Genomic DNA, 25530 nt, shown 5'->3' on the forward strand with positions numbered 1-25530 from the left:
CGTAAGCCAGCGAACCCCTGGGCTGGCCGCCTAAAGCTCTCTGAGGGGAAAGCAAGCAACCCTTACTTCTCTGTGGTCGGAGGGGATTCACATCCGTAGGATCCAGGATCCCGCGTTCCATCCATATTTTTTCAGCTTCCTACCACCACATCCACCCTACACCCCGGGTACCCGGGCACTCACTTCTCCTGAATTCTCCACACGGTGAGATGCCCTCTGGCCCTCTGACCCTCTTCAGGACAACAGCACTGGCTGATACCCTGAGAGACTGAGGAAGGAGGTCAGATATTTTAGTGTGTAGACTGTGGTGAGGAAGGAAACCCCCAGGAGAGGGGACAGGGTTCCCCGCTGAAGGGCCATCACGTAGGAGTCAGCACTCTGTGGAGGGCTGGCGTCGGAGCTGCCTGGGGACCTCCCGGTCTGCACAATGGCCTGGCCCCGCTGGCCCCTGGCCCCTTCCCAGGCCTCTACCTTCGACAGGTGGCAGGAGCCTAGCACTGCCTCTCCAGCTCCTCATGCCGGGCCCTGGGCTGACTGAGGTTTCTGTTCCCCAGGCAACCATACGAAAAAAACTGTCCCTGTTAAGGCCCAGGCCCAGCCTATACAGCTGACAGACCTCTATCCCGGGATGACATACACATTGCGAGTTTATTCCCGGGACAACGAGGGCATCAGCAGTACCATCATCACCTTTATGACCAATACAGGTGAGAGGGGATCTGGCCCGGCCGTCCCCTGCCAGCATGGGCATTTCATTCTCATCCTCTCCTCTCGGGAAGAAGACCCTCGCCCCCACCCCCCACCTTGCATGGCGCGTCTCAGCTCTTACACTTTGCAGCTCCCGGCAAGACAGGAGGAGCCAAAAGTGCATGCACAGTGGAGAGGCATCCGCGCTTCTGACCCTGTGGGGAGTCCAGGAAACAGACTGTGGGAGGAGGCGCCACCTTTGTTTCCCTGTGCTCCAAACAAAAGGGCTGGGTGTGTGTGCACACTGGGTCTCCGCGGTGGGTGTGGGGCTGCTGGACTGTGCTATACCCTGTCCTGTGGGCATGAACGGGCTTGCTTCCTGCCCATGGGATTAGGGGACAGGGTCCTCCAGCAGCCTTGACCCAGAACTCTCTCCAAGAACCGATCCAAGGGTCAGCATGTGTGTTATCGCCTCGCCACTGTCATCTGTTGTTAAAAATTCCAAAATGTGTTGGTGACCCAGGTTGTTTGGGTTCGTTTTGGTTTAATTTTGGTCCTAAGTTTGTTGTGGCTTAAAAGTGATTGGCCGTTTGTCCTGTTGGGGGCGGGGAAGACGCTTCCCAGGATTAGGATCCTCCTGGCTGTAAAGGGGCTTCAGCCGGTGATGGAAAGCGGCATCATTGGGCCAAGTGAGCAGGCCAACGGGGCTCAGGAAAGGGCACGAGGCTAAGACATCTCTGCGAGGCAGGTAGCTGGCAGTCTGGAGTCATGAGGGCACTTGCTTGTCTGTTTGTGTATATCTTTAAAATCAGGCAGGCAGGTGGTATGCTAAGCCCTGATGGGGTAGGGGGAGGGGGGAGACAGAGATAAAAGGACCCGTCTCTGCCCCCAGGGATGCCCTAATCAGATGCAGGTTAGTAGACACAAGGACAGGGGAAAAATTGCCACAATGATTTATATGAACTCTACATTGCCTTAAATATTCATTACTCCTCCTGTGCCTGGCTGGTGAGGCTGTTCCTGGCAGCTTGCGTCTGTGGGTCACTGCCCATCTGTATCGATGTCTGGCTCCACCCTTTCCAGCCTGGTCGCTCCTGGTCTGGGTGTCCTGTCATCCTCCCTGTGTCTCCGCCTGTCCTGCATATGTTTGTGCCATCAAGACTCAGGGAGTCATCCTGGCCCATGTGGCTCAGTTGATTAAGCATCGTCCCAGCACCAGAAGGTTGCCAGTTCGATTCCCAGTCAGAGCATATACCCAGGTTGTGGGTTTGATCCCCGGTTGGGGTACATATGGGAGTCAACCGGTTGATGTTTCTCACATTGATGTTCCTCTCTCTCTCCCTTCCTCTCTCTCTAAAATCAATGAAAATATATATATATATATATATATATATATATATATATATATATTTTTTTTTTTTTTTTTTTTTTTTTTTTTTTTTTAAAAAGAGCCAGGGAGTCTGAGAGTCCGGCTGTCGACTTGACACTAGCCAGGCCAACTCAGGCAGGATGTCTGGGAGCGGCCAGGCTGTCCTGGAGACAGACCAGGGAACTGGACAGTTGACCGAGTGGAGCAGGTGGCTGGACTCTGTCTGGCCCAGTCAGGGTCCCAAGCTGTTGCCCACCAGCGCATGCATTTATGTGGCTTCATTATGAAACTGAGTCCCGCACAGAGGCAGGAAGCAAAGATGAGACTCGAGGATTGGGTTCCGTCCTAGGGATGCTGCAGACACCTGCGCAGCCTGCTTCCGAGTGAGGCTCTCCGTGCTGTGGGGGAGGGTTGGAAGAGCCAGGGAAAAGGACCAGGCCTGGTCCTCAGGGATGTCCCAGTCTGCTTTGGGGTATTAAACTCATAGGACAGAAAAAAAAGATGATTGATAATCCACTTCTGAGCATTGACTCGGATGTTTGTTTCTCTTTTCCTGCGGTTGGCCGGAAGGGGCTGGTCCCGATAGCTTGCTTTCAGAGCGAGTGAGGAACTCAGCACCTACACGTTTCCCCAGTGGCTCCCTTTAAGCTGGAGTCAGCAATGCAGGACCCTACCTCTGAGCAGAGTGCTCACCCCCCTCCCTGGCCGGCTGGGAGTCACTATGTGGAAATCACATGGAAAGAAAATACTGTCACTTTCTGAAGTTCGTGTGTGCCTGTGAGTGTGTCCAGGCCCTTCGAAAATACAGTGTTTCCTGTGGGTGGACTCCAGAGCCCAGCCCACACAGTCCCCCAGGCGCCGGTGTCTCATCAAAGCGAGAGTTTGTGAGCATCTCTGGACCTGACCGCTGGTCACTTAGGCAACCACAGGCCATCACTTTAGTCCACAGATTCACACATGCTCTGGTGGTTCAGGAAGGAGGTGGAGGAAGACCACTGGGGTGTGGCAGGCTCCCTGATCCTCACCAGAAGATCCCACATGGGAAGTCAGTCATCTCCTTGGAGCTCTTGAAGTCAAAGACGCCCGAGGGGCTACCGACACACAGCCCTGGACTCTAAGAGACCAGTCAGCTCTTCCATCATGGGAGGCGGGGGGAGGGGGAGGCAGCATGGGGTGAGGCAGCAGCATGGTGGATGCTGATGGTGAGTCAGCAGGACAGACAGCACCCACCGCCAGTGCCAGGGAAGGAGGGACATGAGGGCCCTAACTGTCATCTGCCTCGCTCTGCGGTGTGTGGGAGAGACCCAGGACAGGACGAGGTAGGGATGGAGAGGTGTAAGCCGATGCTTCAGTGAAAGCAGCCAAGCCAAGCTGCATTTGAAGACAGTCCATCCCCGTTATATTTGTTCATCCATCCTTATTTCTGAAATACAATTCCCCTGCCGTCCTTGAGTGGCTGCCCTCTCTTCCGTGGCCAAACCAAACTCCTCCCGGTTCGTTAGGAGTCATGGGAACAGTCTACCTCGCAGCTGACTTGCTCGTTCTGCGTGGGGTTGGAGGGTGTGGTGTGGAAGACACAGAATATGGTCGCTGGTCCGCAGTAAGGGGCACTGGGGCCTGTGTTGGCCGGGTGAAGCCCACCTTACCCCAGATCCCACTTGGTTTGGGTTTGTTTTTTAATGGAGATATTGCTGGCATATAACATTGATTACTTAGGTTTTTTGTTTGTTTTTATTGATTAAGGTATTACATATGTGTCCTTATTCCCCCATGCCTCCCCCCCACCCCACTCCCGTTCATGCCCTCACCCCCCTGGTGTCTGTGTCCATTGGGTAGGCCTATATGCATGCATACAAGTCCTTCGGTTGATCTCTCTCCTTTACCCCCACCCTCCCCTACTTCCCTCTGAGGTTTGAGCATCTGATCCAAGCTTCTCAGTCTCTGGATCTGTTTTTGTTCATCAGTTTATGTTGTTCATTATAATCCGCACATGAGTGAGATCATGTGATATTTATCTTTCTCTGACTGACTTATTTCGCTTAGCATAATGCTCTCCAGGTCCATCCATGCTGTTGCAAATGGTAGGAGTTCCTTCCTTTTTACAGGGGCATAGTATTCCATTGTGTAGATGTACCACAGTTTTCTAATCCACTCATCTGCTGATGGGCACTTAGGCTGTTTCCAAATCTTAGCTATGGTGAATTGTGCTGCTATGAACATAGGGGTGCATAGATCCTTTCTGATTGGTGTTTCTAGTTTCTTGTGATTACTTAGTTTTAGGTGTACAACATAATGATCTGTTACATGTATACATTGCATAATGACTACCACAATGTTTAAATAACGTCCATCACCACACATAGTTACAAAACCCACTTAGTTTTGAACAGCCTTCTGTGTCCAAACTTCATAGAAAATTCTTTGGCCATTTTCTTTTTTTTTTTTCTTCTTTTTTTTTTTAATTAAATCTTTATTGTTCAGAATATTACATTTGTTCCTCTTTTTTTTCCCCCCATAACTCCCCTCCTCCCAGTTCCCGCCCCACCCTCCGCCCTCACTCCCCACCCACTGTCCTCATCCATAGGTGCACGATTTTTGTCCAGTCTCTTCCCGCATCTCCCACACCCCTTTCCCCCCCCAGGAATAGTCAGTCCATTCCCTTTCTATGTCCCTGATTCTATTATAATCAACAATTCATTCTGTTCATCAGATTATTTATTCACTTGATTCTTAGATTCACTTGTTGATAGATGCATATTTGTTGTTCATAATTTGTATCTTTACCTTTTTCTTCCTCTTCCTCTTCTTAAAGGATACCTTTCAGCATTTCATATAATCCTGGTTTGGTGGTGATGAACTCCTTTAGCTTTTCCTTATCTGTGAAGCTCTTTATCTGACCTTCAATTCTGAATGATAGCTTTGCTGGATAAAGTAATCTTGGTTGTAGGTTCTTGGTATTTATCACTTTGAATATTTCTTGCCACTCCCTTCTGGCCTGCAAAGTTTCTGTTGAGAAATCAGCTGACAGTCATATGGGTATTCCCTTGTAGGTAACTGAGTTTCTTTCTCTTGCTGTTTTTAAGATTCTCTCTTTATCTTTTGCTCTTGGCATTTTAATTATGATGTGTCTTGGTGTGGTCCTCTTTGGATTCCTTTTGTTTGGGGTTCTCCGCGCTTCTTGGACCTGTAAGTCCATTTCTTTCACCAGGTGGGGGAAGTTTTCTGTCATTATTTCTTCAAAGAGGTTTTCAATATCTTGCTCTCTCTCATCTTCTGGCACCCCTATAATTCTGATGTTGGTACGCTTGAAGCTGTCCCAGAGGCTCCTTACACTATCTTCGCTTTTTTGGATTCTTTTTTCATTTTGCTTTTCCGGTTGGGTGTTTTTTGCTTCCTCGCATTTCAAATCATTGACTTGATTCTTGCGCTCCTCTGGTCTGCTGTCGGGAGTCTGTATAATATTCGTTATTTCAGTCCGTGTATGCTTAATTTCTAGTTGGTTCCCCAATATAAGATCGAGGGTCTCATTAGTTTTCTTGTAGATCTCATTAAGTTTATCGGCGGCTTCTAAACAGTTCTTGAGAGACCTTAAAAGTGTGGTTCTGAACTCTATATCTTCCATTGACAATTTTGTCCTGTTTCTTTGTCTCCGCATTTTGTTATGCTTCCTTGGTGCACCCCCTAGTGGTCTTTGTTCGCAGTCTTATAGTTAAATCTTGATTGTTGTAGCTAATTCCAGGGAGGGTTTGACCTTCAGGCCAAGTGGCTATGAGAATCAGCTGTGTCAGCAGTGAGAGAACTTCTGTCCTCTAGGGAGGTGCTAATCTAGCCTTTGCCTGAGGCTATCGGGCAAATGCCTCTGTGCAGGGCTTGGGCGGGGCGGGTCGCACAGGATCAACAGGGTGGGCCGGAGAGAGCAGTTATGGCGGCTCTCAGTCCTGTCCCCAGGGGCTCTGCCTCTCTGAGTCCCAGCACCCGCTGCAAAGCTCAGAGAGAAAGCTGCACTCGCTCTGACTGAAGCCAGACAGTCCCGCTTCTCCTGTTTGAGTCTGGGTCCCTAAAGACTCGCCCGTATCTGGAGCTCAGAGTCTGCGACTCCCTCCCATTGAAAACTCCAACCGCGCCCTCCGCCGCCAGCCCGCTCCGCGCACTCCGCACCTCAGAATTTGACTTCAGCACTGCGCCTCCTCTGAGTGTCCGTATGCGTTTCTCTTTCCTCCTAGTTGTAGGACTTCCACTCAGCCAGCGTTCCTGTGGTTCTGGGTGATGTCCCTTCCGTTTTTTGGTTTCACTTTTGAAGTAGTTGTTCAAAGCAGCAAACTCCGGCGTTAGCCTTTGCCGCCATCTTGGTTCTCTCTCTCTTTGGCCATTTTCGTAAGGACTAAAGGTAACATTTGAACTTTTCAAGGTGAAGTCAGGAATGAAAAGCTGCATTTGCTTTCCACATTGCCCCTATGGCAGTGATGGCGAACCTATGACACGTGTGTCAGAGGTGACATGCGAACTTATTTTTTTTTGGTTGATTTTTCTTTGTTAAATGGCATTTAAATATATAAAATAAATATCATAAATATAAGTCTTTGTTTTACTATGGTTGCAAATATCAAAAAAATTCTATATCTGACACGGCTCCAGAGTTAAGTTAGGGTTTTTCAAAATGCTGACACACAGAGCTCAAAAGGTTCGCCATCACTGCCCTATGGCCACTTTCCCTGGAATTGCGACTTTTCTCCCCAGGGAAAGGGGGTCTTGTAGAGACGGCTCTCGGCATGTACCCAAACAAGCATCAGGACGATGGTGGAGCAAACAGGCCGCTGCAGACATGCAAACCAGCTTCCCTGCAGAAGGTGGGGACCTCATCCAAACGCAGGCGGAAGTGAGTCCTTCATCCCAGCGCCCAGGCGTGGCTCACGGTCCAGCCAATATCCCTGTGACCCCTAGCGATATCAGGGCAGAAACTAACACCGTTCATCATATCATATTAGGGTTAAATTGGTCATTCATCAATAAGTAGTCACTGCCTACTTGTTATGTGATCAGCAGCATGCTAAGTACTAGGGGGCTCAAAGAACCCCCCCTGTTCCCAAACTTTTCATAGTACCATTGGAAAGCAGGACCCAGGAAATGCGGCAGTTAAATGTTACATTGCCCGAAGTAAATGGAGTTCAGAGATTGGTGTTAGCTGGAAGAATGGGAGGTTCCGGGAGGAGGGTAGAACGAAGGAGAGCAGAGGGGTGGCAGTGAGATGCTCTTGGGCAGGGTGGGGAGACCGGAGCACTTGGAAGGCCAGGCCTCATGGGAGTGTCCTAGGAACACACAATACAATGGTCATCGGCTCCTCGGGATCTGACAGGCAGAGAGTGAGGGGACCCTCTGGAATGGAGCAGTGAGGGGAATATGAGAGACACTTCGGAAGGAGAAATGATAGCCCTTAGAGAGAGGGAGAATGGTGAAGCCACTGGCAGAAGCAAGGAACAGGGAGGGGCAGGAGATTTGTTGAATTTCAAGTAGATGGACCATTTAAGGAGCTGTTGGGAGGAAGTGCTGGGCTTATGGGGTGGAACTGGCTGGAAGGACAATGAGAGATGAATAGAAGGATTGCCAGCGAAGGTGAGAGTCGAGGATGCAGAGGTAGGTTTGGGGAAGAGCCACTCCACGGTGGTAGATGAAACGACCAGCATGGAGGGACTTGGAGTTGGCTTGTTGGGGGTGGGAAAAGGGTTGACAGGAACTGGAGGCAAGGGAAGATTGAGTTTACCTATAAAAGGACAGTGCATGAGCTGAGAGGCTCGGCAGGCTCCTCATGGGTTTTTATTTTAAGATACAGGAAGCTTCAACTTACTTAGCAGCAGAAGGGAAGAGAGAGCAACGAAGAGGAAATTGAAACTGTTAGAGTTTTCAGCAATCCTTTCAGGATTGAGCTGCCAAGGAAGCGAGGCGTGGGTCCCACCGCTGAGAGGGGAGTAGCTTCAGAGGAGAGAGAGCCCTGTCTGACACAGGAGAAGGGATGGTGGTGGAGGCGGAGATTTCACCGGCCTCCAGGGTGGGGTAAGTGGGTCAGCGCTGACCGGGTTGGGGGTGATGTCAGGGGAACAGTTTGGGAGGAGCAGTGGGAGATGAGTAAAGGGAATTGCCAGGCAGCAGTGAAGGCCCCATTGACACATGACACCGTGAATCTGAGATGGGCCTGGGTCTGCCTCTTCCTCCAGCAGGGTGCATGGCAAGAGCAGAAAAATGCAGAAATGGCCAAGGAGACCAGCATAATGCTGGTTGGTGCTGGAATGGGTGGCAAAAGGAAGGACAGAGGAGTTTGAGGTTAGCAGAGGCCCCATCAGGCCCAGAGAGGGTGAGTGGGCTGAATGGAGGGGAGGAAGTGGTGGTGAATCGCGTGCCTCCTGTGTGTACGGCTCTGTCCTAGCACTGGGGAGACAGCACTGGACCCGACAGTCCCTTCTGCAAGGAGCTTACCTTCTGGGGGATGGACTAGAGCGGGAAAGAGCACAGACTGGGGTCACTTCTCAATGCTACCGCTTACTGGCTCTGTGACCTTGAGTAGATCACTAACCTCGGGGCCTCAGTCCTCATCTATAATTAGGGATAATAATGCAAACAACTTTATGGGGTTGTTGTGAGGATTTTAACAGAGAGTGGGGAAGTGCTTAGAGCTTAGCCCACGGGAAGTGCTTACAAGTGGAAACCGTGAGTGATAGTAATATAGTGGCCCCCCCTTACCTGAAGCCAACTGCAATCTGGAAATATTACATTTCCCCAACCATCGGCAACGCCTGCTCCTGACATCCCGCCATCCACATTGTCATGGCTCGATGCGCCAGGATCGCCCAAAGTAGATGACCCTCCTCCTAACCTGTTGTCCGAAGGTCAGTAGAGCCTAATGTTAAGTCATTCCCCTCCGTCTTAGGGAGGCGTTTACCATCTCACATCATCATGGAAAAGGTGAGTGCAGTACAATAAGATACTTTGAGAGAGACCACATTCACGTAACTTTTATTATAGTACGCTGCAATTGTTCTATTCATTAGTTGTTGTCAATGTCTTATGTATAATTTATAAATTAAGCTTTATCACAGGTTATGTATAGATAGGAAAAAATGTAGGGTTTGGTACTATCCACCGTTTCGGGCATCCGCTGGGGGTCTTGGAACGTATCTCCTGCTGATAAGTGTGTGACTATCGGATGGTTATAAGTGCTAAGAAGAAGATAAGTTAGAGTTCTCCGTGTGCCTGGGTTAGGCGGAGGGACTTGCTTTAGCTGGAAGATGCAGGAAGGCCTTTCTGAGAAGATGACATTGGCACAGAGAGATCTGAAGACAGAGCAAAGGCCCTGGGCAGGAATGAGAGAACCTGGTGTGGCTGGAGTATAGCGTGAGGAGAGCATGGTAGGAACTAGGACTAGAGAGGAGGCCAGGGCCAGCTCGATGGGATCTGACGGGTCAGGACTTTCCCCAGTAATGAGCCGTATTGGAGGCTAAGCAGGAGGCGATTTGACCCTATGGGGACATGGGGAAGGTCTCTCTGACACTGTGGGGTCGGCCTGTAGGAACAGGAGTGGAAGCAGGGATGGGAGTTTCCCCCACAGTGTGCATAGGTCAGGGTAATGAGCCATGTTCAACGGAACTCACCTGCTTCTCCCCCGGGCAGCCAGGGCTCAGAGGGCATGGCAGCAGTTGATTGTAGGTCTTCACCATTGATTGAGATTCTGTTGGTGCAATGCCCTTGGCACGGTGCTGAGAAGACAGTTCTCAGCCCAAGAGGAACAAAGGGTGCAGTTGCAGCCAGGTACCTGCTGCACAGAATAGCACTTGATAGACTTTGGAGCACTCTCCCTGCTCCCTGTGCTCCTCCCCAGGTGGCCCCGAACCTGGGCTCTGACTCCACGGGCTCTCAGATCCTTCCTCTCCTCTGCATCTTGGTGTCCATGTAGGCTGCCTCTCAGGAGGTGTCGCTTTTGCTCTCCATTCCATGGAAAGGAAAATGGCCAGTGGCTCCTGCCCAACCCGCACCCCATCCTGAGCCCTAGCTGCAGCCATTGGGCCCTCCGGACACCATCACATGCCTGAACGCCTATCTTCCAGGCTCACCCACATGGGCCTGCAATCACACAGGAGTCTGTCCACTTGGAGACAGTCTCTACGTATTCCAGGCAGGGACAGAGGGGGACTCCCTGTCATAGGGGAAGGCAGGGGTAAGTCACAGCTACGGGGGTAGAGGGGCGGTCTTCACGTGTGGAAGTGGTTCGGAGTGTGCTAAAAGCATGGCCCCAACCTCGCCGCCAGCCACCTGGGGTACCAATGCAGGACTGTCTTTGCTGTCAGGGAGCACGCAATCCAGTTGGGGAGACGTGAGAAAGCAAAGGTGTCCTGGCACTACATCCTGCCCAGACCTGCTGCCCTGGGCCTATGTTCTTATAAGGGGGTTGCATCGTGACCACGCCCTGTTCCCTGATGAGTGGTACCCAGGCTTCGTTTTCTCCCCCAGGCTCATTCATAGGAATCGTACCTCTGTGACGTGTCCGGGCCTCCCCTCAACCCCCGCCGGGCTGTGACCAGCATGTGGTTTGCACAAGTGCCATGCCTCGTCCTTAGGGAACCTCCCTTCCTAAGGGCCTGCCAGCCTTCTGCTGCTTATTCTGCTCCCTGACCCCCTTCCTTGGCCTCTTTTCCAACCTTTTGACCTTGGCTCCTTAATTATTTTTTCTTTGTCTCTGTATCGCATAGTGTGGGCCGGAGGGCTGCTAGCTGGTAGCATGAGGCTCTAGGAATAGCATCCCTGTGAAGTAGCTGAAGTTCTTTCCTCACCTCTCCCTCCTCACCTTCTCCCATGCGAGGTCCTTCACGTGTTTGCTTCTGGCCTCCCCGCAGCTTACACCAACAACCAGCCCGACATCGTCACCCAGGGCTGGTTCATCGGGCTCATGTGCGCCATCGCCCTCCTGGTGCTGATCCTGCTCATCGTCTGTTTCATCAAGAGAAGCCGTGGTGGCAAGTACCCAGGTAGGATGGGGGGCGGGGGGGCTGTTCTCAGTGAGCCTAACCCTAGCCAAGAAACAGTCCTCTTGCCTGTTCTATGCATCTTAGACCTGCCAGAAAGCTCTTGAGGTAATTAAGTTGCTTGAATTGGACGGATGGAGCCGTCCAGGCAGCTCCAGAGAGGGCATGGGAGGAACCCTGGTCCCTGTTAAGAATGACCCTCCTTCCCTTGACTCACCATCCATCTGCTCGGTAAATTGGCTTTTCTCAGACCGAATCTCATTAGAAACCTGTGTCCAAGAAGAAGGAGGAGCGGCATATGCTCTAACCGTGAGAGAGAGTAGCGAGGAGGGTCTGGACAGAAGCAGCACAGCCGGGAGAGAGGCTGCAGCATTGGGCTCTCGGCGTGGTGAGGACACCATTGCAGACACCCTAACAGGACAGCAGCTCCCCCATGAGGAGCATGCCGAGGCTGAGGGGCAGGACACACTGACAGGGTCCCTCCTGGCCCTTCAAGGGCTTTGGGCTTCCCTAGAGGCCCAGGGGGCATTTCTCTTCTGGGGGCCTCAAGGTCCTCCAGCCCAGATTAACTACAGTCAAGGACAAGGACCTCTGGCGTTCTTGTTTCTGGAAATATTGTCTTCAAATGGGCCAGACAGCCCCCTGTCTGCGATGGATTGGGCAGGGTGACAGGAGTCAGGATAACGGGTGGCCCTGAGAGTGAAATTGTCCCTTGCCCCCATAGCCCCGGTGGCCACACACACCCCGTGCTCCCAGTGCCTGCTCATCTCCATCCTGGAGACCAAATCCTCCTCCAGGACCCACCTAAACTCAGAGAGCGGACACTTCCTTCTTCCCCGGCCCCCTTACCCGCAGCCCCTGGGACTCTGAAGGGTTGTGCCTCTCCTTGAAGTGAGGGGCGGGCAGGAAATCCTCATTTCTGTTCCGGTGAATGATGTTTCTTTCATGCTGAGTGCTGTGATGGGACTGTTCTTCTGTAAGAAAGCCAGAGCTCGGGAGGTGGGCGGCCTGACTGCGTTCACGTCCCTGTTCCAAATGGGACTGGACCCCCTGGAGAACTCCTCAGGGAGACGAAAGGGGACCCTTAGAAAGCCGAGGGCACCAGGAGCCATGACGCCTGGGCCCGCGTCTTCACTCTGGACTTAGTGAAGTTGCCAATTTGTTATGTGACGTGTCCTTCACCTCTCAACGCCTGTTTTCCTCCCCTAAAAAGGAGGTGATGATCCTTCTTTACACCCCAAAAAGGATACATAAAGTCATTCCTTCATGACCTGCTGGGTGCTAAGGACTCTAGAAGGAAAGACATCTCCCCCTCAAGGACATGTCAGCGGGCACGGAAGGAAGAGCACAGGACAGGGCCTTGGGGGATGTTTTCCAGTCGCAGAGGTGGGGGAGGGGGCCACTCGAACACCTGAGGCCACGGCTTTGGAGAAGCACAGGGTGCCCCGCCCTCAAGGGCAGAACTGGCGGTTCTGTCACAGGCATAGGAAACACACACACAGAACTACACACAGAGCAGGGTAAGGAAGGTCCCAGAGAGAGGATTTCACCCCTTGGGTGTTTAGGGAAGACCTCGGGGAGGGGTGTGGGGGGCCGGGGGGGAGGAGCATTTACTAGTAGTTGTGGGTGGAGATGTAAGGAAGCCCATGGGGAGGAGGAGGAGACAGAATCAACTTGGCGGCTGATTCAATGTGGAAGCAAGAACAAGGGAGGCATCGCTGGTGCCCTGTCGAGGGGGAGAATGGGGGCCCCGAAGGTGGAGTCTCCTGGCTCTGTGGTCAGGGACCTGCAGGGAGAGACACACTCAGTCCTCACGCCTGTGTCTCTGCTTCTCTTACTGGCCAAGTGCGAGAAAAGAAGGATGTTCCCCTTGGCCCCGAGGACCCCAAAGAAGAGGATGGCTCCTTTGACTACAGGTGGGTGGTCTCCTTGGCTCCTGTAGGCACGCAGTGCCCCCTGTCGGGTGGCTGTCCTCGCTGCCCTGAGCAGGGCCCTGCCCTCAGCAGCTGCCGTGGCTGACGGGCCACTGTGCTGAGGTCCTCCCCCATCGACCATTGGACGGTCACCTCCGTCTCCGGCAGCACCTGCTCGCCTGATTGTGCCGAACATGGCTGCCCCCACACTGCCCGACACACGTGTACGGCCTTTTCTCGTTCAGCTGCGCAGCTGAGATCGCTCGGGCTATTTACACGTGTTCCCAGCTTTTTTCTCTGAAAACAAGCGCTGGGTCCTCTTTGCTATGAAGTGAGCCGGGCTCTCCGCTTCCTCTCTGCCTACACCCCATTCCAACCTGAAGATACTGTCCCGGGGAAGCTGGATTGTCCTAAAGGGCATGGTGGTAGTGGGAGGGGGGGTGTCCTAGCCTTTTCCTCAGGAACTTGGACAAGATCTCTGGGTTTTGGCTGAAATAGGCCTTAGAGAAGCATCAGGGTCAGCGACTGTCCCAACTGAGAGGACTGGGGCCCACACTGAGCGACGACCTGCCCAAGACTCACATTCGCCACTTAGTGAGCCAGTGGCAGAGCTGGGAGGCCAGGGGCCCAGCTCCCAGCTACGGCCGTTGTCCGTCCCCATGCTCCTTCTCAGGCCTGGACCGGCCTTCATATCCGGCTTAGCAGAGTGGCAGTCTGCCTGTTTTGACGGCGAGTGTATTTTGAGTTGAGGAACAGTGTGTGGTGGGTCATTCCAAGACCAAGTGGGGTGGGAGGAAATGCTCTCATCAGAGCCCTCCTTCCCCACCCCACCCAGTCACTCTCCGGGGCCACGTCACCCCTGTCCTCCTCTGACCTCCTTATCCCTTCCTGGGCCTCCGCCACTCTGCCCATCCGCAGCCTGGCAAGCAGAGCAGATCAATGGGCAGCAGACTCACTGCCCACACTGGAGCCTGTCTGGCGGCTTAAGGACCACGTCCAGCCAACCTCCCGTAAGCCTCCCACAGGGCAGGCAGGCGAGGCCCCTCCCAACGGTCCTCAGGACCCTGGTGGGGCCCAGCTCCTCCATAAGCTGTTCCCTGGTCATCAGGTCCTAAGACTGTGGGGCGTTCTCTCCCCCAGACCCTCAGTGTAGCCACCGAGGAGGGGTGAGGCCCTCAAACACCGGACCAGGCAGCCTGTGCTGGGAGAAGCTGTTTGCACAGGCACCGCTCCTCCCCTGGACGCCAAAGCTGGTGGGCAAAACCCCTGCCTCCTCCCCACCCACTCCTGCCCCGCCGACACTGAGGTTGGATACGCATGCATGGACCATGCACCCCCACGTGCACATCCCCCGCCTCAGCTTTTGCTGGGGAGGGGGTGAGGTCTGCAGCATTCATCCTAGAGCCCCTACTGGGATGAGTCCAAGAGCCCTAAACTGGGAAAGGGCTGAAATGAAGACATCAGAGGAAAAGACAAGTTTCTAGGCGCACAGGCCTGGGGCAAGGAGAGCACCTCTCGCTGGGGCTCCTGCCTCCCCAGCCCCAGTCCGCGCCTCCCCCCCCCCCCCCCCCCGCCCCTTGTCTGTCTACCTGCCCTCGGAGACTTCTTGGAAGGTAGGCTGACAGGAGGCTGGAGCAGGGTCCCCCGTCATCCTGGCTTCTCTCATCTTCCCTTCGAGAGGTGTGTCCCTTCCAGACCTGCGTCCTCCTCCCTGCCCCTCGGGGCCTGGAATGCCCTCAAGTCAGACACAATCCTCATGTTTCTGCGGGTGGGGGCGGGCTCTGGGGAGGGAATGCCTGTGAAAGGGCCTGGCAGGCAGGGTAAGGGGCCTGGTAACTAGAATCTAGTTGCTAGACGAGTTGCAGCCCAATTTATGAATCGCTTAATAAAACCAATTTAGATCTTCAAGTTTTTAAAAACTCTGCTAGGTCTCAAAAGGTGAGCTCCACTTCGCTCACTCGGCCCCTCTCCCGCAGCACGGCCTCAGAACACAGTAGCTACGAATGGGGCCGCGATCGCTCCGTCACTCATAGCGTGGGGAGAGTGGGCTGATAGCCTTCCACCTGCTAATGCCCAGCACCTCCGCGCTCACTCGTGCCTTCCCCTGACAGCTGCCTTCGCCCAGCACTGCTGTGGGAGGCCAGACCGCACACCCAGGAAGGAGTATTGAGTATGGCCTGGGGACTGTGGAGGGGACGGTGTGTGTCTGCTCAGACCACCTGGCACCGCTATCGTCCCGCCTACCGGAACCCAGATCCTCATGGCTGGTCCCACTGCCTCCTGCCAGGGAGCTGGTTCCCCCTCTGAAGCGCAGCCAGCAGCACCCAGCCACCCTCAGAGCCTAAAGGGCAGTTTCCCAGCTGGGAGACGGGATGTGGTGCCTGAGCAGATGCTGGCCCACTCGGGTGCCTCACCTGCTGGGGGACCGCAGGCACAGCGGGCAGCTGTCACCCTCACCACCAGCCTCCCAGCCCTCCCTGCACAAGAGGGGCCTCAGGGAGCTACAGGATGCCTTTGAGCCGTTTCTGGTCTCACCTGTTATCTGCATGTCACACCCTCTTTCACTTGCTAGGCCTGAAGCAACAGCATCTGTTTGTAGATAAATGAGAGAGAGACAGCTGAGAGAAACAACACCTGGGCTGAGAACGGGAGGGGCAGGGCCAAGGTTTGTTTCTTTAAGGCCTGACCCTGGTTTTCTGTCAAGGGCAGAGCCTTTTCAGACTAAGCCACTCATCAGCCATGGCCGGATAGCTCAGTTGGTTAGCATCATCCTGATTCGCCAAGATTGCGGGTTCCATCCCCACTCAGAGCACACACAAGCGTCAGCCAATGAATGCATAAATAAGTGGAACAACAAATCTCTCTTCTCTCTCTCTCTCTCTCTCTCTCTCTCTCTCTCTCTCTCTCTCTCTCAAATCAATCAATAGAAAAGTTTAATGGTGATAAAAACCCGAAGTCACAAATCAAGAGTAAAACCAGGCCAACCCTTCTTGATGGAGAGGCTAATTGAAGGGCTGACCCATCCTGACTCCTGTCCGCCTGGTCTCCCAGCAGTGGCTGTGCCTGCTCCCTCCCACCCCAGAGAGTGGCCCAGCCCCATGGAGAGGACCCCAGCCCAGGAGTCAAGTGTGGGCTCCTGTCCCGGCTCTGCGCCCACTTTCCCCCCCACTTGGAGAAGCTGCATGGCCTCCGGGCCATAGTTGCCCGTTTGTAGAACTGGCTGGACGGGGAGGGCTGGACGGGCTGATCCCTGAGGACCTGTCCCCTCGGAGCTGTGTAGCCCATCGTGCCTGTGCGTGGCAAGAGGCCAGCCCTGCCCCGCCCCAGGTGTGGGCAGCACGGGGCCGGGTCCAGTTCTGATTCTCTGTCTCTCTCCGGCCAGTGACGAGGACAACAAGCCGCTGCAGGGGAGCCAGACGTCGCTGGACGGCACCATCAAGCAGCAGGAGAGTGACGACAGCCTGGTGGACTATGGCGAGGGCGGCGAGGGGCAGTTCAACGAGGACGGCTCCTTCATCGGCCAGTACACGGTCAAAAAGGACAAGGAGGAGACCGAAGGCAACGAGAGCTCGGAAGCCACGTCGCCCGTCAACGCCATCTACTCTCTGGCCTAGCGGAGCCCAGGCACAGCCACTGCTTTCCAAGTGGGGCGAGAGGCGCGGGGGCGACCCAGCCACCGCCACCTTCATGGACAGGGTACAGCGTGGGGGCCTGCCAAGCTGTGAGGACCACTGACCACCCAGCCAACCATAAGCCCCTCCCCATGACCCACACACCAGGTGCCATCGGTGGGGGAGAGCCCGAGCCGTGGCCGAGCTCAGCTGGAGGGCACCCGGGCCCCTGCTCAGCCTCACAGCCGCCCTGAGCCTTCCCCCGGCACTGCCTTCCCTTGACCTCAGCATACACTCACCACTTCCTGTCGGTTCTGGTACTTGTCATTGCCTTTGTTTTGCTTTATCCATCTTTCCCTTCAGATCCAATGTCTCCACTTTCCCTTCCTTCTGAAGTATCCCTGGGAAGAGAAAGAATAGGTGGATTCTCTCTCCCCCCACCCCTTCCCCCCTCCCCCAAAAAGCTGCAACGATGGGTAAAAAAAACTTTGGTCCATAAAAGAACATACAGAAAAGCTGCAGTATTCAACCGCGTGGGGCCAGTGATTTCGAAGGATGCCTTTCTCGCCGTATGCCTCCCGCTGCCCGCAACCCATCACCTCGGCCTTGTCTGTTGCTGAGCTGGGCTTGGCTCCTTTCCGGAAAAATGACAGTATTTTAGGCAGGGAGAGGGCGGACAGGGCTTCTTGCCTGGCTCTGGCTCTGGCTCAGCTGGGAGGTGGGCTACCTCTTGCTCCTCCCTGTGACCCTGCCCGATCCTCCAGAGTGTCTGGGACAAGAGCTGCACTGACTGGTGGAGGAGTGTGAGGAGCAGGAGCGGGCCCTGATGGAAAGTTCAACTCCAGTGACTGGGGACCTCAAGCAGCAGAAAAGCAGGAACCCGGTCCCTGGGGAGCTGTGCTCACCTCAAGAGAGGAGAACAAGACTGGGTTTGGACTCCTTCCTCCCCATCAGGGACACCCAGGACTAGGCGTTAGGGCCACGCCCACTGTATCCCAGAGGAGAGGGTGCCCCCCACCTGGCCAGGGTCTGCACCGTGCCCTCCAGGAGATGGGGCCTTGTGGTGCGGAAGCTTGGCTGGTGTGTCTGGGGGTGTAAAGCACTGCTCCCCCTTCACCTCTGCAGGTGTCATCCCTTCGGTCGGTTCTCTGTAACATTGCAGCTGTGCAGACGGGGTGTCCTTCCCGTAGGGTGTTTCCCTATGGGCCCCCTGCGGGGACAGCACCCGAGCCGTGCTATGAAACCTGGCCTGGAGGACTCGGCGCGCCTCTCTTCGTATGCCTTACGCAACTCTCCCGTGTCCCTGCAGCCCCGGGCGCCAGCCCTCCCTGCAAGCCGCAAGCCTCCAGCAAGGCCTGTCTGGAGGAGAACAGGCGGCCTATGCAAGCATCACAGCAGACCCAGAAACAACCACTTCACACGTGCCCTGCGAGCCGTGGCCCAGAGGGGACCTTCGCAGACCTGCCTGCAGTGCTCGGAGGCTGAAGGCACCGCCTTCGTCCACCCCACTAACCCGCTCTCGAAACCAAAGGTACCTGGTCTCAGAGGAGAGAGAGCTTGAGCCTGAGAGGAATCTTGAGCTGTCGCTGCAGCTCACGTCGGGTTCAGGAGGGGGACACTGACCCTGTGATGGGCCACCTGCCGCAGACACAGCCTCTGAGTTGAGCCTCCAGCTGCTGGCCAGGGACCTGGGCAGGAACAGGGCTGTGCCCTTCAGAGACTTTATTGAAGCAGCATTTGCCACGTGTATACGCCACAAAGGTATTAGCTGTGCCTGCATCCCTTAGCGACCAGTCAGTGGAGGTCAGGCCCACAGACACACACTCTGTCTGCAGGTAAGAAACCATAGCCCAGAGCTGGGCCAGTTGTTTGTTTGAACCTGGGAATCACGGGCAGGTTTGCTACCTAGAAGCCCCAAGGGGCAGCTCTCTCTTGGCGACCGGAACAGGGTGAATAGCAGGGGGCTGGGGAGTGAGCTCAGGGGCCCCCTCCCCTGGCTTCCCTCTGACACCTGCCTGGACACAGCCGGGTATTCCTGCAGCCTGGACCCCGGGCCCTGCAGGGAGTGCCAGGGAAGAGTGCCTGTGGCCTGAATGAAAGGACCGGCCTTTCCAGAAAACACTGTGTCTGAGCAAGATAGTGTCTCAGGCCCTGCGTCCATACTGCACCACACACACTAATGAACTGACTGCACCGAAAACGGGCTCCTGGGGCAAGCAGGACTGTGGGAAGTCATGGGGCCCATGCCCCTGCTTCTACAAAGGCTGCTGCACAGCTGATGGCCACAGAAGGGCCCCCGCTACCCCTGGGTCTTGGGGGGCAGTGGTTCCTCAGCCTGTCTTCACTCCTCGTTTACACCCCGCTCGGCTGTGTACTCCCCCTCGCCCACACCACCATGCCATCACGGCAGCAAGAGCAAACCTGGCCTGGAGAACCAAGTTTTCCCCAGGCACAGGGGGCAGGTGCTTAGAGAGAGATGTGGGTTAGGGTTAGGGTTAGGGTTAGGGTTAGGGTTAGGGTTAGGGTTAGGGTTAAGGTTAGGGAGGCAGCCCTTCCAGGGAGAAGAAAGTCCATTTTTCATGGCTCCGTGCCAGAATCCACCCAGCTCAGCAGGAGAAAAGTATTGTCCCCACTCCCTGCCAGCCAGGGCTCTCAAACAGTCACCCCAAAACACCCAACCACCATGCCGGGAGAGGGCGATACCATTGGTGCTTCGGCCTGGCTGGCTGGGGGCCGGAGTGGGGAGCCGTGTAGGTCACCTCGCAGTGACTGCAGGTTTATTGCCTGTGCTGCGATGGCCGCTCAGCATGTACTTTTATGTTCTATTGACTTTGAGAGAGAGAGGACGGGAGAGAGAGATCCATCCATCAGCGGCCTCCTGCACACCCCCCACTGGGGACCTAGCCTACAACCTGGGCATGTGCCCTGGCCGGGAATCAAACCGGCCACTCTCGGTGCATGGGACAGCGCTCAACCAACTGAGCCACACTGGCCAGGGCTCAGCATATCCTTTTTCTTTTCTTTTCTTTTTTTTAAATACATTTTATTGATATTTTACAGAGAGGAAGGGAGAGAGATAGAGAGTTAGCAACATCGATGAGAGAGAAACATCGATCAGCTGCCTCCTGCACATCTCCCACTGGGGATGTGCCCGCAACCCAGGCACATGCCCTTGACCGGAATCGAACCTGGGACCCTTCAGTCCGCAGGCCGACGCTCTATCCACTGAGCCAAACCGGTTAGAGCTCAGCATATCCTCTTGAACATCAACTATGAGCTGGGCTCTGAGCCGTGAATACCGCGGTGAGGTCAGGTGTGGCCCCTGCCTTCTCAGGGCTGCCGGCCAGTGTCCGGTGAGCATCCTGCCGTAGGGCCAGGGGACAGCTGCCCCCACTCCCGGCCTAGCTTGGGACAGAATGGCATTGCTTGGGAGCTCTCTGAGCGTGTGAGCTGCCAATGGCCCAGGCTCGAAGGGAGAAGCTTTAGAGAGAGAACTTGGTCTGCAAGGCTGGGCAAGACAGGGCATCAAACCCCCGGGGCAGTTGAGGAGCAGCCCGCCTCCTGAGCTCTGCCCCTTGGGCAAGTGTATTGGTGCCTCGGTCTCCCCTCGTCAGTCCCCCGGTGAATACCTCTCCCTACAGGCGGATATGGGCCCACCTGGAGCAAGGAGGCCAGTGTCGGGGGAGCATCTGCTGTAGGGCCAGGGGACAGCTGCCCCCCACCTTGCCTGGCTCCTGGAGAATGGAACTGGTTCTTTCTTGCCTGGCTTTTGAGGGGAGGGCTGAGTTTAAGCCAAAGGGACAACCAGACTGGCTCCTTGCCTTGTCCACTGCCTTTGCCTGCGAGGATGGATGTATCGGGTCCACTCCCAAGGTCCAGCGCAGGTTCCACCCGCCTGAGGGGCAGCCGGTGCCCACACTGCTCGCCCTGCGAGGGTGTCTGCTGCCTGGCAACTAGTTTCATCGTTTCCCTGAGCAGCTGGCCTTAGCAAAGGGGTGGAAACAGACCCAGGCGTATCTGTGGGCTTCCCAGCTAAGGGACTGCTCCCCCAGCCCCACCCAGCACCCTCACAGGGGCGCACCCTCACATGGACACGCTGCAGACCGAGGCCATATGGCCGGCGGCTCCTCGAGAAGAACGCTGTCTCGGAGAGGCGGGGTCCACACCCAGGCCTGCGTGAGCTGTGAAGGGCTATGTGGGGTGCAGTGTGCGATTTGGGGCAGAAGGAAAGCTGTGCAGGGCGGGCCCCTCTGGGCCACTGCAGAGGGCAAAACCAAGCGAGAACAAGTCTGATGCAAAGGAGAGTGAGCCTGCCCCAGGCACAGCACAGACAGTGGCCCTTTAAGGCACCGGGAGCCCTTCGCAAGGTCAGAGCCAAGTCACAGAGGTCGCAAACAGCGTGACTGGCGGGGTGGGGACTGGATCTGCTGTTACCTGTCTTTTCGAGGCTGCTTCCTTCACACTGAAGAGGTGAGGTTCCTTGGGCTCTCGGCCAGCAGGGGCTGGTGCCAGGGAACCACCTCTCGGGGGGGGGAGGGTGGCAAGTGCCTGAAATATGGGCACAGAGCACTCCCCGCTCGTGACACCGTGATCACTAATCCAGGGGGCCCTGCCCAACACTGTCAGGTCCACTCGAAAGAAAACGCCCCACAGATCCTGGCTGAGCTTCGCACGGTGACTTAGGCGTAGCATGCAGGAGTGTCTGGGTTTTGTTTTGTTTTTTAATCAGAGTCAAACAAATGAAACAGCTTGAAATGACAGGAGACTCGGTGTCCTGGGCAGAGCCCAGCTCCTGGGCCGCCCGCAGCCTGTGCAGCCCACATCAGAGCAGCACCTCCCTCCCCCCTCTCCCGTCCCCTCCCCTCACAAGCAGGCTTTCCTGAGACAGGGTCAGAGGCGGATCCGAGAGAGAGGCGACCACCCTCCAGGGAAGCCACAGCCCCCACCAACCAGTGTCTCAAGACACACCCCAAACCAGTGCCCCTCCACCAGTAAATTAGTATTAAATGTGTTTTGGAATAAGGGTGGACATGAAATGGGTGCAACGGCATCCAGTGCAGGATGGGGCTCGGATCTCTGAGTGTGAAAGCATCAGAGCTGATCTCATTGAAATGACTCAGCATACAGACAAGGGCACTAACTCCCGGGGAGGGGGAGGGGTTTGCCCAGGACCACACAGCCAGTAATCAAGGTGCGGTCAGGGCTTGAGCTCGGGCCCTCGGGCTCCCTGTCCAGTGTTCTTGCAGCTCCCCCAGCTGCCTCCTTGGAAGCAGCGGTGTTACTTAGCTCCGCCCTGCTGGTCACCCTCTGTACCCCTCTCCACTTCTCCCACATCCCCCACAGGGAAAGACACAAAGGGTCTTTCTGAGTCCAAGACCAGTCAGCGTGTGCCAGCCTGTGGTGTGGCGGGCAGACCCGGGCCAGGAGAAGGGTGACGAGGTGACTGGCGTTTGTCACTGTGAAGCCCGGACTTGCCTCTTGCTCGTAGCACATCGACCCCCAGCACGCTGTGTCCCTCGGAAGCGAGGGTGTAAAGGGCTCTGTCCACCCCACCCTTGGCCTCGAGGTGCCACGGGGCAGCGGGGCCCTGGGACGCTCTGCCACCCTGGGGTGGGCTGGGCTGCAGCACATGTGAAGATTTCAGCGAAGCAATAAACACAAAAATCTGGGAAAAGGAATCCAGAATTTTGTGCACTCCCTTTTCTCCCCCCAAAAATGATGCAGGTCAGATGACCCCGCCCCACTCTTCTTTTCTGATCCTCAAATGCAACATCTCCAGTCAGTGTTGTCCCTCCACCCGGCTTCCAGCTCTTTGCCAACCTCACACCCCTCTGAGCTGAGCATCCGTCGCCAGGGATGTGGCCGCCTTCTGTCCTGGTCCCACCTCCGACCCGACCCGCGCCGGACCCTCCCAGTCCGTTCCTTTCGGCGGGAAAATGTGTCCCCGATGTCTCCATCCCTCCTCACACGCACACACCCACCAACTGTCTGGTCTTTTTTCCCTGGGTTAAATATCTAACTCGCCGCCGCAGACCTTGTTTTAACCCCTCTGACATCGCGTTCTCTCCTTTCTGTGAGTTACTTTGCATTAACCCACCCCGTCAGCGACAGATGCGACCGAGGGTGTCACGCACGGCCTTGAGCAGGGAAGACGCCTGGGCCACGGAGGACCGTCTAATACACGGACTTATAAACTGACTGCATGAGCAACGAAAAGGCCAAATTATCAGAGTTTTTTTTGAATCACTGTAAAAAAACTGATTTCTTTTGTATAGAGAACACTAAACATATAATAAAAGTTGTTCAAAACGGACCCTGGCCGCCATGTGTTCGTTTTCCTTCGCGGGTGGGAGGGGATGTCAGGGGGCTGATCATAGGAACAGATGGGAGGGTTTCTCGTGGGCGCTGTCTGGAATTCTGCGACCCCAGCCCCGCCTTGAACTGGGTCTTATCCAAGAACATTGGCGCAGTTTGTTCTAAGCAGAGGGACCGATGTGTCCGGCATGGAGACACGGACTCAATACGACTGCACATGCGCGCAGGCACCGTGGAGGAGGCGCCGTGTGGGGGGCTGGAGGAGAGCATCGCGCAAAGCCGCCCCTCCTGCTGCACCCCTGCCCGCAGCTGGGAGAACACCAGCGTATGCCCGCACTGAGCCGGGCACAGGCGGCATTTCATATCGCTGAGTAATTAAAACTGCTTAACCAGTTAACTGCCCCGCATCCAAAACGGGAACCATCCCCACACGCCACGATATTTTGAATTTAATTTAAAAAATCAATTCGCAGTGAATATTATAAAAATAAATGTTACAATTCGGGTGTTTTTTGAATATTTTCAGCTGAAAATTCTCACCAAAAAACGATTTCAAAGTTGGTCAGGGCTGCCACTGAGGGGGAACATTTGTTTTTTATAGACGCGCAGGGCGTGTGGGGAAGGTCCGCCACTTGCATCTACAGATGCTCATGGCGTACGTACAATAGCTTAAAACAGGCCAACCCCCTCTCAATAGACTCAAAGGAATCTCGAGCAACAAGCAAATAGAAAAGGGGGGAAAGAGGCTGGTGGTTGAGGGGCCCTGCTCACCTTTCACTACGTCTCTGCCTGGAAGGCTGGGAGCCTGTCGTGTGCGAATTCTCACTGAGGAGTGGCCGAAGAGCATCACCCAGGCAGGACGCATGGCGAGGGGCCCCAGACAATGTGACTGCCTCCCTTTCCACGGCCTCCCTGTCCTCAGAGAGATGTGGGGCGAGCGGGTGGTTAGGGCTGGGAGGTGGTTCTGCTCAGGGGGAGAGATCATTGTTTACAGGCAGTATTGGGGAGGAAGGGGCAAAAGGATTTCCCTGAAAATGCAGACCCAAGTCTCTTGGATAAAAAACTGCCATGTAACTATCCAGCCCACCTGTTTACTTTCCCTTCAGAATTCCTCAGAACAGAGAGATAACCGGTGAACTTACATGCATAGCCCATGGACACAGACAACAATGTGATGAAGGGTGGGAGGGGCGGGTGCAGGGTGCAGGGAGTCAATGAAGATAAAAAACAAAGGGGACATCTGTAAGACTTTCAACAATAAAGACAAAAATAACTTTTAAATCCTCAGAACAGGGCATTAATGGGAGGATTTATTGCTTCATTAAAATAAGACCTTATGGCCCTGGCCTGTGTGCTCAGTGGTTAGAGTGTCGGCCCACACACTGAAGGGTCGAGGGTTCAATAACCAGTCAAGAGCATGTGCTTGGGTTGTGGGTTCGCTCCCTGCCCCCAGTCAGGGCAGGCAACCAGTTGATGCGTCTCTCTTACATCCATGTTTCTCTCTCTCTCTCTTTCCTCTTTCTCCTTCTCTTCCTCTCTCTCTCCTTCCCTATCCCTTCCACTTCCACTCTCTCTGAAAAGCAATGACAAAATATCCTCAGGTGAGGATTAACAAAACAAAAACAGAAGGAAAAAAAAAAATAAGACCTTATGTCCAGGTCTGACTCTTCCTGAATCATTGGATAACTCTGGGTATGTCACCCAACATCCCTAAGTCTCCCTATTCACTCCTTGGAATATGAGAAAGACCCTTTCTCACCACTCTCAAGTTCACCGTCTCTGAATTTGTCCCTCATGTCCATTTGCACTCATGTGCCACCATTACTCCAAGCCCTTGTCCTAAACCGACAATCTCCTGGCCTCCTGTGTGGCCTCCTCCCCCTTGTAACTGCAGCCAACAGGATCTTCCAAAACACACATCTGAGGTGTCACGCCTTTACTTGAAACCTGCAAGTTTGCTACAATATCTCCAGCTTGCTGCAATAGAGTAAGCTGTAAACTCCTTGGTTTGGCGTCTTAGACCTTTCATGATCTGACCCTTACCTCTGGAACCTCCTTTTCCCCACTCCTCACATATATCTCAAATTCTAACCATCCCAAGCTATTTCCAGCTCCTGCTCACATGCAATGATTTCTTATACTTCTCAGCTTCGGCAATTTAATTCAGCTCAAAAGCACCGATGAATGACCTCCTCTGCCAATTAATGACATCAGGTAAGTTGGATAGAGGTCCAGTTCTCGGGAAGTTCAGGCAGCTACGGGAGACCATCAAGCAAGCAAAAGCGATGTTGTAATGTCTGGGACAAAAGGCTCAATCAATGGGCTCAACAAATGGACTGGGACCCAAAGGTGGGTCTGCTTGGCACAGCTTCCTCATGACCTTCCACACCCGTGTTCCTCTGGATAATGCATGGTCACTGGAGACCGGACTTTGCCACAACGATGGCAGGCTGTTCCTCTTTCTCATTCCAATCCCTCCAACCCCTTTCTCCTTATAGTTCATCTCTCCCGGGCTCCTTGCAGGCAGGCTGTGGCCTCTGTGCTGGGTCGCCCATTCCTAACAACTAGCTCAGGTGACACTGTCCCAGGAAGCCTTCCCCAATACCTGGTAGGGCTCGCACAAGGAC

At 54.7% G+C, this 25530-nt stretch overlaps 1 protein-coding gene across 17 annotated transcripts in view; it reads left to right on the plus strand.

Moving 5' to 3' along the window:
• Positions 1 to 19510, plus strand: part of NFASC (neurofascin) — a 181257-nt gene extending 161747 nt beyond the window's left edge. For 11 of the 17 annotated variants that reach the window (XM_036344413.1, XM_036344419.1, XM_036344420.1 and 8 more), the window contains 3 exons: positions 10936 to 11067; positions 12911 to 12980; positions 16360 to 19510. In XM_036344413.1, the coding sequence (XP_036200306.1) occupies positions 10936 to 11067; positions 12911 to 12980; positions 16360 to 16591 (434 nt within the window). In that variant the 3' untranslated portion in view covers positions 16592 to 19510. Of the gene's footprint in view, positions 1 to 554; positions 708 to 10935; positions 11068 to 12910; positions 12981 to 16359 lie in introns of all 17 variants that reach the window. The other 6 variants (XM_036344421.1, XM_036344422.1, XM_036344423.1 and 3 more) reach the window with 2 other exon arrangements.
• Positions 19511 to 25530: the final 6020 nt, after the last annotated feature.

The sequence above is a fragment of the Myotis myotis genome, unplaced genomic scaffold, assembly GCF_014108235.1.
Source record: "Myotis myotis isolate mMyoMyo1 unplaced genomic scaffold, mMyoMyo1.p scaffold_m19_p_18, whole genome shotgun sequence".
Taxonomy (NCBI): Eukaryota; Metazoa; Chordata; class Mammalia; order Chiroptera; family Vespertilionidae; genus Myotis; species Myotis myotis.